General features: G+C 46.2%; 1 protein-coding gene across 1 annotated transcript; it reads right to left on the bottom strand.

The window, feature by feature from the left end:
• Positions 1–209: 209 nt before the first annotated feature.
• LOC116967303 (antigen WC1.1-like) lies at positions 210–11,128 on the bottom strand. The gene is made up of 3 exons (XM_033013803.1): positions 11,014–11,128; positions 10,094–10,405; positions 210–276 (listed from the first exon to the last, which is right to left on the bottom strand). Exons 1-3 carry the CDS (start codon positions 11,126–11,128, stop codon positions 236–238), a joined length of 468 nt encoding a protein of 155 aa, XP_032869694.1. The 3' UTR covers positions 210–235.
• Positions 11,129–15,507: the final 4,379 nt, after the last annotated feature.

The following is a 15,507-nucleotide window of genomic DNA, read 5'->3' as shown; positions in this document are numbered from 1 at the left end:
GAATGACGATTGAATATGTTTTTCTACACCTGTCCATAGAGCAGTGCATACATGTTTTCTTCCAAGGTTTAGGGCAAAAAAAATAATCAAACCAAGTGGTTTAAAATCAAGTCAAAGATTCTGCTTGTGATAAGTTGGCGAGTGATATCAATGCTGTGAAGATCTGCTTGTCTATCTTGCAGGAAGGGTGAAAGGCACGTGCTGTCTGCTGAAACGCCGAGCTACTTCAATCATTTCAAGCCAGGCTTTGGAAACAAGGTATCATGCTAGATTCACCTGGGAAAGAAAACAAAGCAAATATTATTGGGCCAGCTAAAATCAAGATTTATCATGATTAAATAAAACGGATTTTTGTAATATTCGAGGCATGGAGTCATTCAGCCCTGAAACAGGACATTTGACTCAACTCGTCAATTCCAACCAAAGAGCCACCTAAACTGCTCCCACTTGCCCGCGTTTGGCTCATGTACATTTCACCTAACCTGCCCATGTACCTGTCCAAGTATTGTTTAGAAGCGGTTACATTGCTTGTCCCAACCACCTCCAGCTCGTTCCACGTATCGTCAACCCTCTGAAATAAAAGTTTGCCCTGTCACCTTAAATCTACCACTCTCCCCTTAAACCTATGTACAGTAATTCATGATATCCCTCCTCTAGGTAAAAGGCACTGTACATTTGCCCTATCCGGTCCGCTCATCATTTAGTACTTAGAAAATAGGTGCAGGAGGAGGCCATTCGGACCTTCGAGCCAGCATCGCCAATTACTACACACCTATTAGATAACCCTCAGCCTCCTACGCTCCAAGGAACAATGTCCTACTCTGTCCAGCCTTTCGCTACACCTCAGCCGTTCAAATCTTGGTAATACCATTGGATATCATCTCTGTTCTCTTTTCAGCTTAATGACATGCTTCGTGTAGCAGGGCGACACAAACTGAACAGAGTTCCCCAAATGGAACCATGCCAACGTCATGTACGTAACACAACACCCCACGTTAACACTCAAAAACTTGACTAATGAAAGCCAATGTGCTAAAAGCCTTCTTTGCCACACTATCTACCTGTGTAAGTAATTGTGTATTTCAACAAAAGTATGTGGCATTTTCTCACCAATAACGTTATTTCGAATCAGCATCACAGATATTTCAACACAGTCCACCCAAAATTGAACAAATACCCCACGCCCACATCACCGGTGTTGCGATATAGACAGTGAAAGCAAACGCATGAAATATTATTTTCTTTCCGTCTTCATGGCTCTGATATAAAATATGGAATAGAGCCATCAAACCCAATGGGTGCTGTAAGGGCCGGGACTGTGAATGTGCCACAGTGGCGTTCATCATTGCTGTTTGTAGAGCAGGTAGCCAGGAAAACAGGATCAGTGAGAATCTGCGGACTATGCTCTGTATGATTGAACATCAATGACACGAACCTCAGTTTGCGGGGGACGGCATTGTATGGCGAGGATTATTCAATTATGGAAGAACGGCAGCATTGGAATAGAGCGGACACAAGGAACTATAGATGTTGGTGTACAAAAAGTAACCCAAAGTGCTGGAGAAACATAACGGGTCAAACAACATCTCTTAACCACATGGATAGGGAAGGTTTCGAGTCGGGACCCTTTTCTCAGGCAATTTGTAATGGTGGGAGAAATCTGGCGAAGAGGCGGGGGATGGACAAAATCCTGCAAGTGATTTATGGATACAGGTGGGGGTTGTTTGATCGACAGATGGGCGGACCAAGGCTAGAGATGGGAATAGGCAAAATGCTGTGAGATAGAGTAAGGTGGGAAATGTGAAGGGATAGAATGGAAAGTGATGGGGAATGGAAAGGGGACGATACAATGGGGAAATGGTGCGCATTCGGGGTGGTGAACAGGGAAGAGGGGGGATAAAGGGGAGTGCAGTTTTGGTGGGCGGGTGGTTGGGTTGTGTATAAAATGGAAGACTTTAACGTTCATTCCGTTGGGTTGTTATTTCCCCAGCCGTATCCACCTATCAGTTGCCAGACTCTCCCGACTCTTACACAGTCTCTCCCTCCCTCCTAGAATGTTGAAGAACTTGAACCGTTAATCATCCCTGTTGATTGATGTTGATTGACCCTCTGACTTACTCCGCCGCTTTGTGTCTGGTATATTTGTTTTGTTTTTGTATTTTTTAATAAAGAAAGAAAGGAAGAAATTAGAAAAATAGGATAAACTATCAATAATACAACTTGGGAGATAGGTCCGTAGGTCAGAGAACATAACTATTCATCTAGTCCTGGGTTCAGGCTTCAGTCCGGCCTCTGCGCCGGTCTAATCTACCCCTTCAAATCTATATTACTAAATCTCTGTTCTTGACCGCTTTTGGCCAACTGTGCTGCGATTTCCGAGAGAACGCCGCCACCTACGGCCGTCATTTTTGGCCACCTCGCTCAGAGCCCCCCTCCGCCGCATGTGTGCCGAGGATTTTTCCCGTCGATGAGAAATGACAGAGATATTAATGTTTTTACAAAATTCCCCATTCTCTCTGCTGCCCCTGCTGGAGGGAGGGGGAGGGACTATAAAACCAGGAAGTGGTGTGCCTCAATCAGTCTCTGCAAGTGGTGTGCCTCAATCAGAGCTCTGAATAACACTGAACAAATGTATCCACAGCTGTGAGTACCCATAATGTGGTTTGAAAATGAAAATATGGTTAGTTTGAGGAAAAAAGCACTGCCTGCAAATGGTTGTTTGGGTTGAAGTAAAAAGGCACCCTCTCCCTCTCTCCCCTCCTCTCTCTCCTCACCTCTCTCCCTATCCCTCTCTCTTTCTCTCTCTCTCTCCCCCCCCCCTGTCACTCTCCCTTTCTCTCTCTCTCTCCCCCCCTCTCCCCATCACCCCCCTCTCCTCTCCGCCCCTCCCTCCTCTCCTCGCTCCTCTCCTCTCGCCCCCTTCCCTCCTCTCCCCCCCACTTTCCCCCTCCTCTCCCCCTCTCCTCTCCCCCTCTCCTCCCCCCCTCCTCTCACCTCTCCTCCTCTCTCCTCTCCCCCCTCTGCCCCTCCCTCTCCTCCCCCCCCTCTCCTCCCCCTCTCCCCCCTCTCCTCTCCACCCCCTCTCCCCTCCCCCCTCTCCTCCCTCCCCCTCCCCTCCCCTCCTCCCCCCTCTCCTTCCCCCCCTCTCTCCTCTCCTCCTCCCCTCCTCTCCCCTCCTCTCCTCTCCCCCCTCTCCCTCATCCCCCCTCTCCCCCTCTCCTCTCCTCCCCTCTTTTTCTCCTCTCCCCTCCTCCCCTCCCCCACCGTCCCTCCCCTAACCCCCCTCCCCCTCCACACACCCCTACCCCCTTCCTCACCCCCTCCCCTCCCTGCTCCCCACCTCTCCCCCTCCCCTCCCCTCACCCCCTCTCCTCTCCCCTCCCTCCCCCCTCTCGCACACCCTCTCTCTCCCTCTCTCCTCCCCCCTCCACTCCCCCTCTCCTCCCCTCTCCCCCCCCCCTCCCCCCCTCCTCTCCCCCCCCCTCCTCCCCTAAACCCCCTCCCCTCCCACACCCCTACCCTCTTCCATCCACCCTTCCCCCACTCCCCCCCCCTGCTCCCCACCTCTCCCCCTCACCCCCCTCTCAGCACCCCCTCTCTTTCCCCGTCACTCTCACCCTCTCTCTCTCCTCCCCTCCTCCCCCACCTTGCCCCCTTCACCCACCCTCCCTCTTCTCCTCCTCTCCACCCCCATCCCTCTTGCCCCTCTCTCTGTGTCTCTGTCTCTCTCTCTGTCTCTGCCCCTTCTCTCTCTGCCCTCGCTCTCTAACCCCTCCCCCTTCTCTCTAGATGTGACTGCAAGTTGGGGGCTATGCGTCAGTAGATAGGGTGGTTATGGGGTAAAAGGAGCAAATTAATAATATCAATATAATATCAAGGGTGGTAATTAGCGTGAGTGCGCGGGAGGGGGAGGGGGCGGGGGGATAGTTAGTGTGTGTGACGCTGCATACCACCTCCCCCCCCCTCCCCACAATCGCACGTTGGGGGAACAGACCCAACGGGTCTGCACTTGGTCTAGTAATCTATAAATGGAGACCATACTCTAATAAATAATTCTGGTTTGTCAATTAAGACAAATCTAATTTTTTCCAAATGTGAGGTCTCCGACATCTCCATAATCCACATCTTGATTGTGGGGGTTGTTGGGTTTTTCAAAAATTTTAATATCAATGTTTTCCCAATTATTTATTGTACTGTAATTTCTTTGGTTTATTGTGAGTTTTAGATATTGTTCTGATATGCCAAATATTATTAATTTAGGGTCGGGATCCAGTTGGATATTAACGACTACAGAAATTATTTTAAAAATATCCATCCAGTAGTGTCTGGCATATTTGGACAGAGAGAGGACCGTGCAATAGAATCGTCAGCAGTCCGGTTTTTTATGTGCAGCAATTATATATTTTGTAAAAGGGGGCTTTGTTTGTGTGCGGAGACTATAAGTGGTTTCTGTTGGAGTCTCCACCCCCCCCCCTGTCATTCCCGTGCAGGTTCAGAACGCAGTCTCAAGGGGGAAATAAGCCGACATGGAACATGACAAAATAGATACTGTATTCATATGGTTTACATTGCAGTTGTGAATGACACGTTGTTCGAGTAAGAACAAAACCGTCCGTGGGCAACTTTCTCTAAACATGTCTTTTCATTTAGCAAATAATATTTGAAGCAGGAAAGTGAATATAAAACAACGTAGTGGGTGGAATATTTTGCTGAGCATTGGTGATTCTGGCATGTCAGAGACTGACTCACCACCAGTGTCCACGTCACCGCCGGCAACTGTTAGCATCAGAAGGGCATCGGCGCCACCGTCCATCTGGAACTGACCGCCCGGACAATCAATGACTTTACTCTCAGGATCGTCATGGTCATCCGGAACTAGATCTAGGAGAAAGTATAAACCGGAATGATCTTCCTGAAAACCTAAATTGTTTTGTAAGCTGGAAGGGATGTGAGATAAACACAGAATATTGGAGTAACTCAGCGGGACAGGCAGCATCTCTGGATAGAAGTAATGGGTGACGTTTAGAGTCGAGACCCTTCTTCAGACTGAGATGTTGTTGTGTAATTGGTATCTGGGCGGAGAGAGGACTGTGTTGGGCCTGTGAACTATTTAACGTTGCTCCAATCCGGCGCTATAATTGGTGTTATAGTTCAAGTCCTATCCACATTGAGAATATATACACACAATGAATGTTTGATTCAATTACACAGCTGGCGGTCGAGAGGTTTATCTTCAGTCAAATTGTTGATGTTTTAAATAGAATTCCCTTACAAGTTATTGAGATCGCCTCTCTATCATTTCACGGCGAACATGCTCGGACACCTTTTCCCTGATATGCTCTGATTACGAACAAAATGAATTAAAATAGGATAAAATGGGAAGCATAACATGCACCAACCTCGAACACTGGAGGAGGTTCCTACAGGGAGTTCGCTTGTTGGATGAGCACAACCCAGAGGGTCGCTGGCGTAATATTCTATTTGATTCATGGAATCAACGGATCCAGAGACTAGAAGTCAATGACACAGATAGTTATTAGACATCGGGCTAAATTGGGCATTGGAGCAGAATACATACATTATTCGTCGTCCCAATGACAGTATCGCAGATATGACATATGACACAATGGTGCAATGCTGTTCACCAGGAAGGTTAGCTGTAGCGATCCACGAACGAACCAAATAAAGAAACGAGGAACCGCAGATGCTGTTTTACAAAAAAGGACACAAAGTGCTGGAGGATGCGAGCGAGTCAAGCAGCACGCCTGGAGAACATGAAGAGGAGACGTTGCGGGTCGGACTCCTTCTGACACTGTGTGTATTGTACAAACACCAATGGATATGTGTAAATAAGTTATCATCAATTGTTTATCTCATTGATGTCCGACTCGGATAACTGCGATAATGTTGCTGGAGCCAAATGAAAAAATAAGGTTGAACTGCTGGCTATTTTAATCCATACACAACACCCATTCATTGAGCAATATAAACACTGAAAGATGCCGTAAATCCATTATAGATATGAACATTTATATGGATACGGTGAGAATCTCACTGTCATAGCAATTCTTCCCTTGCGGAAAGTTTCTGATATCTGTTCGTTTCCATTCGAAATATTGAAAACATATTAAAACAAAACAAAGCGCATTCGGTAAACATCATTAACATGTCAGTCTCCAGGTGTGGAGAAGAAGCAAATCTATCACCAACCTTCACAGAGCTCATCACTTCCGGTATCTACCCACCAGAGCCTGGAAACTGATAGACTCAAAGTTTCCACTGCCCGCCTCGATCCCCCACCATAATGCCATAAACAGGACTGTGCTAATGGGAGATTTTTTTCAACTCCTTTTGTCCCATTGTTTAACCTCCGAGCATAAACGTCCCTCGACCTCATTGCCAATCGTGTCTGCTTACATCTGCACACCTCAGATGCTCCCCACAACGTTTACAACTTGCAGTCTGTGAGGCTCACTACTCCTCATGTGTACCATCCAGGAACAGTCCCTTCCCATCACAAAGTTTTCTGGACAATTGCTTTCATCCCAGAGCAGTGACCCAATGACTTCAGTGCAGCTAACAGTCTCCTCTGCCTGGTGGTACTTGTCTCATTTGGATGCCCTAGCGTTCTACAAATCAAATGAGTAGCCATGGACAATCTCATGGGCCCCATCTAATCATGTCTATCTGTCGGCTTCATTCAACACACCTTTTTTTGGAAAAGCACCCTGGCCATGGATATGAGGCTGACTCCAAGATGGTGCAGATTCCTTGACTCGATCTATCTTCACACGATCCACCTTGTACATCCCCCTCCCACTAACCACAGGTGATGCAACACCAAGTATTACACCTGCTCCTTTATCTCCATTCAGGGACCTAAACGTCAGTACCATTATTCCATTCCATGCTCTCGATGTACCCTCCTTTACCTACGTGATGCCAAATGCAGACGAGGCAACCAGATTCTGTCCGCCAGGGACAGCTGGATTTCAATTCCATTCCTCATTCCCATTCGCCCTCTCTGTCCTCCACCTCTTACATTGCCAGATTGAGTTTACATGCAAGCTGGAAGAGCAGCACTTCAGGTAACGCTGACAATCCGATGGTGTAAATATTTAATTCTCCAATTGTCACCCCACTTCTCTCTCCTGATAATCAACCCTGGCTCTCTCAAACACAACATTCTCTCCACTGAGCCTGTCCCTCGCTTCCCATTTCCTGTCCTCACCTCCACCATCTCCATCAGCTCATAACCTATCCCTATCTGCACAGGGTCCACGATTTCCATCCCCTTTTTCCCACCTACCGACCATTATTCCCAAAGTTTCTATATTTCATTTGTTGACTTTTTTTACTTATCAGATTCCACCATCTGGAGCTCCTTGTCCTCCCTACTATCACCTCCAACCGTTGTGGTCACCTCCACTCTTCATCCGCCTCCCCAAATGGATTTGTCTACAATTCCACCCCTCGTTGCATACATCCACCTGTCATCTACCAGAAACTTGTGCAGCATTTCCTCTCGCCACTTTCTATCAACCATCTCCGCTCTACTCCAGACAGCAAGAAGGGTACGGACACAAACCGTCATCTGTTCATTTTCCTTCATAGATTCTGCCCGACCCACTGCGTTGCTCCAACAGTTTACTTTTGTCCGATGTATCTGTTACAATGTTTTTATTTTTACTCAATGACCATTAATACAGTTATTGGAGTGGAGGGGATATTTATCGCTGAAGAGCGAGTGTCGAGTACAAATACACACTTGAATCATCCATCTGATTGAAGTTGTTTCCAGGGAGAGTATCGTCAATCTCTTCATAAATTGCTTCATAAAAGCCAAAGCCCCTGCCTCTCATCTCTGCATCTGTTGAAAGGAGAGTGTGGGTTAACTTGTGGATTTACAGGAATAGTATCTAACAGTTAGTAATGTGCGTATGACATGTAAAAATTATGAATTAATAATATTCAAGGTAAACTGTTGATGAGCGTTACCATTGAAGAATTACGCTAGATGTCTAACGGCTTCTTGCAGACATTAGAGAATTCTACGAACATCAGGAAGATCACAGCTAGTGTGCATTAGTCGGAAGCAATTCCTCATTTCTGTTCCGCCACGACAATGCCGTTCAGAGCGTGATTGCATTCCCAAATACATACGGATGGTACAGGTGTAGCACTGGGTGATCAGGAATTTAAATTTCCATGTTTGTCAATTTAGGAAGTGGAAAATACAGATTGTGTTGCATCAAATAAATGGAAGGAGATGGGGAATAAAGCATTGCAGGAGCACAGAATGTGAGGAAATAGCAAGTTTGAGATGTGGTGGATAGAATCTAATCAGAATGTTCGCGGTTGAGCAGCGCATTGAACAGGATGTTGAATGGAATGTTCTTCTTCATGCGTATGGCGTGCACAGCCTAAAGTTGTCGGACAACTTGTTCTATTTGATCTTATTTGATTGTGCACGTCAGGTTGATTGTATTCGTCGAAACAGGGCGGACAGAGTGAAGGTTGCAATCTCCCGCCCAATGGAATGTTGAACATCAGTCAAGTGAACAATTGATGGAGGAACCCAAACAATAATCACATTTAACATTCCATACTATTACGACAAATTGCTCTTTCCAATAGGAACCATGGAATACCTACACGATGCCGCACAGTCGCATTTGTTGCTCAAAATGCAATGAAAGGAAAGAACACATGGTAAAGCGAATGAAAGTCTCTTCACGCTATGAAATATTGTCTGGATTAATAACGCTGTAACGTTGAACCTTACCTCTTCTTGCTGATTGTCCTCCGAGCTATTATCACCAGTGTGACAAATTCAGCGATGAGGAGGATTCCGAGAGTTATGCAAACCACAACAGCCGTGGAGGGCGGCTTCTTTCCCAAACTCTGAAATTGAAATTCACGGATAAACGGAAAACAGAAGCAGTTGGTCCAAACTGAAAACATTTCTAGGGCCATTGATGAATTTCAACCGCTTGTTGTGCATCTTGCTTTGCTAGAAATGTTCCCCAAAATCCGGTCATACATTTGCACCAGAAGAATGGCTGAGCGGAAAACTATAAAAAGCTCAAGTCTCTATTGTATTGTGCGGAGTGGTATAAATAGAAAATATACTAGAATGTCCTGATTCCTCACTAGTGACGCTCTGTATCCAGACAACAGCTGCAATATTGTATTCAGGCATAATGTGCATCCACACTGCATCCACATTGCTTGGCACAGACCTCAATGCCATAAAATCCAAATCAGAAGAACACAAAAGATATGGAAGCGCATGCCTATAAATTCCTGCATGATATGATGCTGTTTACAAAAAAACGATATGTGCTACGGGTAACATATGAAGACTATTTCATGTTCATAAATTCATAAGCTCCTATGTTCCAGGAGCAGAATAAGGCAATTTGGCCCATCAAGTCCACTCCGCCCTTCAATTATATCTTTCCCTCTTTACCCCATTCACCTGCCTTCGCCCCATAATCCCGGACACCCTCTCGACAACATCTTGTGAAAGAATAAGCACTGTTTTCACTGCCTCGACATGCCATCAAACAGAGTCACTCACTTACAAATCGAATTATCTTGGTTCCTACACATAATAGCAGTTAATTAACAGCCATTAATCAAAGGTCAGTAATCCTCACTGAAAAGCGCAACATGATTCCTATTACCAACACTTCCAGTGGAGAAAATACTGCAATGAGCCCAATATCCTGTCTTGTCACAGAGATATTTGGCTGGAGCTGGACATCATGGTTTTTTAGAATTTTGCAAGTCCTGTTTCACATACTGAGTCAGCTAATTTGAAAACCACCTATCATGTTCTCAGCAATTAGCAAACAGTAGCAAGCGAATATCAGCACAGTCAGCATAGTGTGTAAGTGTAATGGTCAACATGGCATGAATAACAAATACCTGAAGTACTGGAGCCAGAGGGAATCAAAACTGGAGGTGGACATTGTAATTAGTTTTTAGCAATCTCATCTCTTTTAGATTTTCAAATTTAAAAAAACGGTATTTTACTTCTGAAACTGAAGGTGTGTAGAGATCGGGGAATATGCCGAACGACACATACCAGAACAGGTGACAAAGACATCTTCCTTGTGTTCACAGTCATGTTGGCCGAGCGGTGAAGACGGACAACGGGACAGGAATGATTCCCTTCCCGTGCATTTCACTTCATCCAGCCAGATATCACCTGAGGCCGGGGCAATGGTCACCGCTCCTGGAGGCCAAAGAGCAGAGCCACAGCCCAACTGTCTGCAGACGACATTGGCATCGGCGAGACCCCAGGAGTCATCACACACCGTTCCCCAGCGGTTATTGAATAATAACTGAACCCTTCCGGAGCAATTGTTGCTGCCGCCATCAACCCGCAGTTGTAGATCTAAGTGAAGTTAAATTAAATACTCAGTTAAAAATACGTGAGTGCTGAAGTAACTCAACGGGTCAGACAGCATCTCTGCATGACGTGTGTAGGTGACGTTTCGGATCGGGACCCATCTTTAGACTAATTCTACTAAGATGGAGGGGAAGAGGCTGTAACAGAGATGAATGCGGATCTAATCTAGGCAAGTGGATTCAGGTGTGGGGGTTGTTCATTGACAGATGGGTGCACAAAGGTTAGATATGGAAAGAGGACAAAAGGCTGTAATATAAGGAATGACGAGGATGAAATATTAATCCAGAGGGAGGGATAAAGGTCGAAACGGACGGATGGGCTTGTAGTGGGGTGGGGGGGGGGGGGGGGGGGGGGGGTGGAAGGGAATGTGGGTGGTATATTTCATGTCGAAGGAGTGAAGAATGAGTTTGGGGAATGATGCCAGCGCACGTTTGGAAGAAGGACTGTTCACAGTACTTGAATCAGAAGGCAGACATAGCTGGGATCCATGCAAGGACCCATGGCTACACGTTTAACCATAAGATCGTGAGAGAAGTCTAAAGAGAAGTTGTTGAGGGTTCTCAGCTATTTAGTTGATCACTCATTCATCAAACATCCGGGGTTGACGTCACGCTGACGGCGTAAGTCGTAGAATGACTCGCCTGGTAAACGGCGAGATTTTGATTCATTTCCTCCGTCGCAGCCTTTCCCGCGGGTCGTCTCCGGCATTTCAGCATCTGTTGAGAACAGTGAAATGTAGACGGATTTACGCGCGTGTTTAATCTGCCATCGTATGCTGACTTTCCTGTGTTACCTTTACATGAAACGCCTGCATCCTCTCCTGTGGTTACAGTTGTGTTTCCCCCACGGGTCAAAATGGCACTGCCAAAGGACTGACTCGTGCGAGCTACATTTCATCTCATCGATCCATATGGGCCCAGAACCTTGTCCATATTTCCGTGGCGTCATATTCAATATATTCGAGGGGTCCACATTCTAATTGTTTACAGATCACTTCCGCCTCCACTCTATAGAGCTTCTCGGAGCACACTGTTCCCCATGTCCCGTTGTACCACACTTCCACTCTCCCTTCACACCGCCGGCCTTCCGTTCACCAGGCGCATCTCTTTGTGTTCTGTGAAGGGAACAGGAGACATACAGGTCATCATAATGTATCCATCCCGCAGATAGCAACAAAGAGGCATGAGAAAGATCTGATTCAACAAAAACAGATGTCGCTGGAAAAACTCAACAGGGGCTGGTAATTGGGAACAGATTGGGTGAAGAGGAAATCGCAAGTTCAGCTGTTTTATCAAGTCACTGAAATTGGAGGGCAGGGAAATACTTGTGTGAAGTGGTGCAATCTTGCTTCAGTTCTGGTTGAAAATGCGACAGTTCTGAACCTGAAAGCAAATACTCCATTTAATTAACCTTCGATTGTGTAACATCGAAATGAAAATTGACAATCACGATCCCTAAAGCAAGAGTATAAAATAAAGAGGGAATATCTCCCGTTCATACTAAATAAGAACATAGAACAGATCACCTCAGGAATAAGAACATAGAACAGATCAGCTCAGGAACAGACCCTTCCGCCCACAATGCCTTTGCCGAAAATGCCGAAACAATAAACATCTCGTCGTTCTGTTTCGGGATATGTGAACAAATGCCGTTAAAGCGGACAGCAGCTGAAGGCGAAATGAGCAGAGCTACACGTGGGGAGAGTTTGATGTTGGTAAGTAGAAGAAACCCTAAGCAGAGAAAGGTCTCTATTCCATCAACGAGATTCAATGCGTTGTTTGCGATAAACCATTGAATACATCTCTGGAATTAAGGTTCCCACTCTAAGCTGCAAAGAATCAGCAGACCGAACGTATCCTTACCAGAACACTTCACTGTCACATCTTCCTTATGACTGCAATCGTGCCGATCCCACGGTGCGGAGGGACAGTTCCAGAGGTATGATTCGTTACCCGAGCATCTTACTTCATCCAACCAAATTTGGCCTTTACTTTGTCCACAGAATCCCGGAATTTTATCTTCCACAGCATATCCGCAACCTAGCTGCCCGCAGACCACGTTAGCGTCGTCCAGATCCCAGGAGTCATCACAAACTGTGCCCCAAGACCCATTGTAATAAATCTCCACTCGTCCAGCACATGTACTTACACCCCCAGACAGCCGTAATTGGAGATGGTCTGTTGAACACATACAAGGGGGTTAATCACACAATTGCAATGTAAACCCATCACCCCACGTTCGGCCGCGCCATCTATGCTATCCCTCGGAAAGGTACCCCGTGTTGTTCCACACCACATGGAAGTGTTTCTTGTCCAGACCTCTCTCACACACGGCCCCTCACACCCACCATCGCCTGCTCCCTGGACCTGGTGGTCTTTTCTGCCGACTGGAAATGGAGAGGGCCCATAGTATACGTGGACAATCTCTATACGTGGACAACCTCCCACGTTACACCCAGGTTCTGGGTGGAGAATGTTGCAAAAGTCCTGCTATGTATTTTGCTTTAATAGACAATAGACAATAGGTGCAGGAGGAGGCCATTCGGCCCTTTGAGCCAGCACCGCCATTCACTGTGATCATGGCTATTCATCCACAATCAGTGCCCCGTTTCTGCCTTTTCCCCATATCCCCTGACTCCGCTGTCTTTGAGAGCTCTCTCTCTCACTTGCTTGGCAGTCTCCTGGGAGCTAACTCTTCAGCGGCGCAGATGGTAATGTTGTGGTCTCACACTACCTGGGACTCCGGTTCAATCCTGACCTCAGGTGCTGTCTGTGGGGAGATTACACGTTTGCACACGTGACCACATGAGTTACGTCCAGATCCAAAAGTGCGTTTGCAGGTTAAATGGCCTCCGTTAAATTTCCCCCAGTGTCAAGGAAGTTTATGAGACAGTGGGATAATATAGAACCAATGGGTAATCAGTCTTCGGGGTGGACTCGATGGGCCGAAGGGCCTGTCTCCATGCTGTATCTGTACACGATATTATAACTTTCTCCAGGCTAACATATAAATAAATGTGTGTGTGCTAATGTGTGCGTACGAATGTGCCTGCGTGTGTGATAATGTTGGTGTGTGTGTGATAGTGTTGGTGTGTGTGTGATAGTGTTGGTGTGTGTGTGTGTGTGTGTGTGTGTGTGTGTGTGTGTGTGTGTGTGTGTGTGTGTGTGTGTGTGTGTGTGTGTGTGTGTGTGTGTGTGTGATAGTGTTGGTGTATGAGTGTGTGTGTGTGTGTGTGTGTGTGTGTGTGATAGTGTTGGTGATGTGTGTGTGTGTGTGTGTGTGTGTGTGTGTGTGTGTGTGTGTGTGTGTGTGTGTGTGAGATAATGTTGGTGTGTGTGTGATAGTGTGTGTGTGTGCGTGTGTGTGTGTGATAGTGTTGGTGTATGAGTGTGTGTTTGTGTGTGTGTGTGTGTGTGTGTGTTTGTGTGTGTGAGATAGTGTTGGTGTATGAGTGTGTGTTTGTGTGTGTGTGTGTGTGTGTGTGTGTGTGTGCGTGTGTGTGATAGTGTTGGTGTATGAGTGTGTGTGTGTGTGTGTGTGTGTGTGTGTGTGTGTGTGTGTGTGTGTGATAATGTCGGTGTGTGTGTGATAGTGTGTGTGTGTGTGTGTGATAATGTTGGTGTGTGTGTGATAGTGTTGGTGTGTGCGTGTGTGATAGTGTTGGTGTATGAGTGTGCGTGTGTGTGCGTGTGTGTGTGTGTGATAGTGTTGGTGTATGAGTGTGTGTGTGTGTGATAGTGTTGGTGATGTGTGTGTGTGTGTGTGTGTGTGTGTGTGTGTGTGTGTGTGTGTGTGTGTGTGTGTGTGTGTGTGTGTGTGTGTGTGTGTGTGTGTGTGTGTGTGTGTGTGTGTGTGTGATAGTGTTGGTCTGTTGGTGTGTGGGTGTGTGTGCCTGTGTGTATGTGCATACACCTAGACTATTGTTCAGGTATTATTCTCCAACATAGTTTTAAAGGGATCTCAAGTGTGTAATATATATATTTATGTACAGATGTGTAATATCGACAATCGAATTAAGGAATTCTCTGGAATTCTCTGCCACATAAGGCAGTTCAGGCCAGTTCATTAGCTGTATTTAAGAGGGAGTTAGTGTGGCCCTTGTGGCTAAAGGGATCAGGAGGTATGGAGAGAAGGCAGATACAGGATACTGGGTTGGATGATCAGCCATGATCATATTGAATGGCGGTGCATGCTCGATGGGCCGAATGGCGTACTCCTGCACCTATTTTCTATGTTTCTAATTTGATAAATTAAGAAATGTTATTTCGACCTTTGATTAGATTGACCAGAACGGATAAATAAAGCTTCTTCATTTTCCGTGCCTTCCCAATTGACAAGTCGAAAACCCAGATGACAGAAGCGCCAATACAACTCGAAAGTCACTAACAATCATTACAATGTCTAATTTGAGTATTTATGCCAATATTCACCTGAGCACAGGACTCCAACACCGATGCTGTCGCTGGATGTCTGATTCAGAGTAAATATGCTGCAATATCGGAGCTGCGACTCGTTTCCTTCACAGTGAACGTTGTTCACCCACACGGGCAGCTCACTCTCTCCGTACCTTGAGGAGTTGTAGGCGAATATGGCGGAGCCGCAGCCCAACTCTCTGCAGACCACGTTGGAATCATTGATGTTCCAGGCGCTATCCTGCACTCTCCCCCATCTACCATTGTGGTAAACCTCCACTCGGCCGTCGCAGCGGCTGCCCCCATTGATCAATCTCAGAGACCAAATTTCATCTATAATATAAAACATGTTGGCTTAAACCATTAATGTGAAAACAAAATATTCCATAACTTCTCAACATTTACTTGGTCAGCTATTAGTTTTAAGGATTATTTTCTGCATCAATTGTCCACATGTCACACGTCCTAATCTGAGGAAAGACATTCTTGCCATAGAGGGAGTACAGAGAAGGTTCGCCAGACTGATTCCTGGGATGTCAGGACTTTCATATGAAGAAAGACTGGATAGACTCGGCTTGTACTCGCTATAATTTAGAAGATTGAGGGGGGATCATATAGAAACTTACAAAATTCTTAAGGGGCTGGACAGGCTAGATGCAGGAAGATTGTTCCCGA

Source organism: Amblyraja radiata, chromosome 39 (genome assembly GCF_010909765.2).
Source record: "Amblyraja radiata isolate CabotCenter1 chromosome 39, sAmbRad1.1.pri, whole genome shotgun sequence".
Taxonomy (NCBI): Eukaryota; Metazoa; Chordata; class Chondrichthyes; order Rajiformes; family Rajidae; genus Amblyraja; species Amblyraja radiata.
The sequence above is the reverse complement of the archived record's forward strand: the minus strand, read 5'-3'. Positions and strand labels throughout refer to the sequence as shown.

Bases quoted from the DNA above. Each gene is read 5' to 3' on its own strand.
- LOC116967303 (XM_033013803.1), bottom strand. From the start codon at position 11,128: ATGCCGGAGACGACCCGCGGGAAAGGCTGCGACGGAGGAAATGAATCA. The intron at 10,406-11,013 runs GTTTGATGAATG...AACTTCACTTAG, and splicing joins GCGTGACGTCAACCCCGGAT to ATCTACAACTGCGGGTTGAT. The intron at 277-10,093 runs GTATGTGTCGTT...TTTCTTTCCCAG, and splicing joins TGTCTTTGTCACCTGTTCTG to GTGAATCTAGCATGATACCT.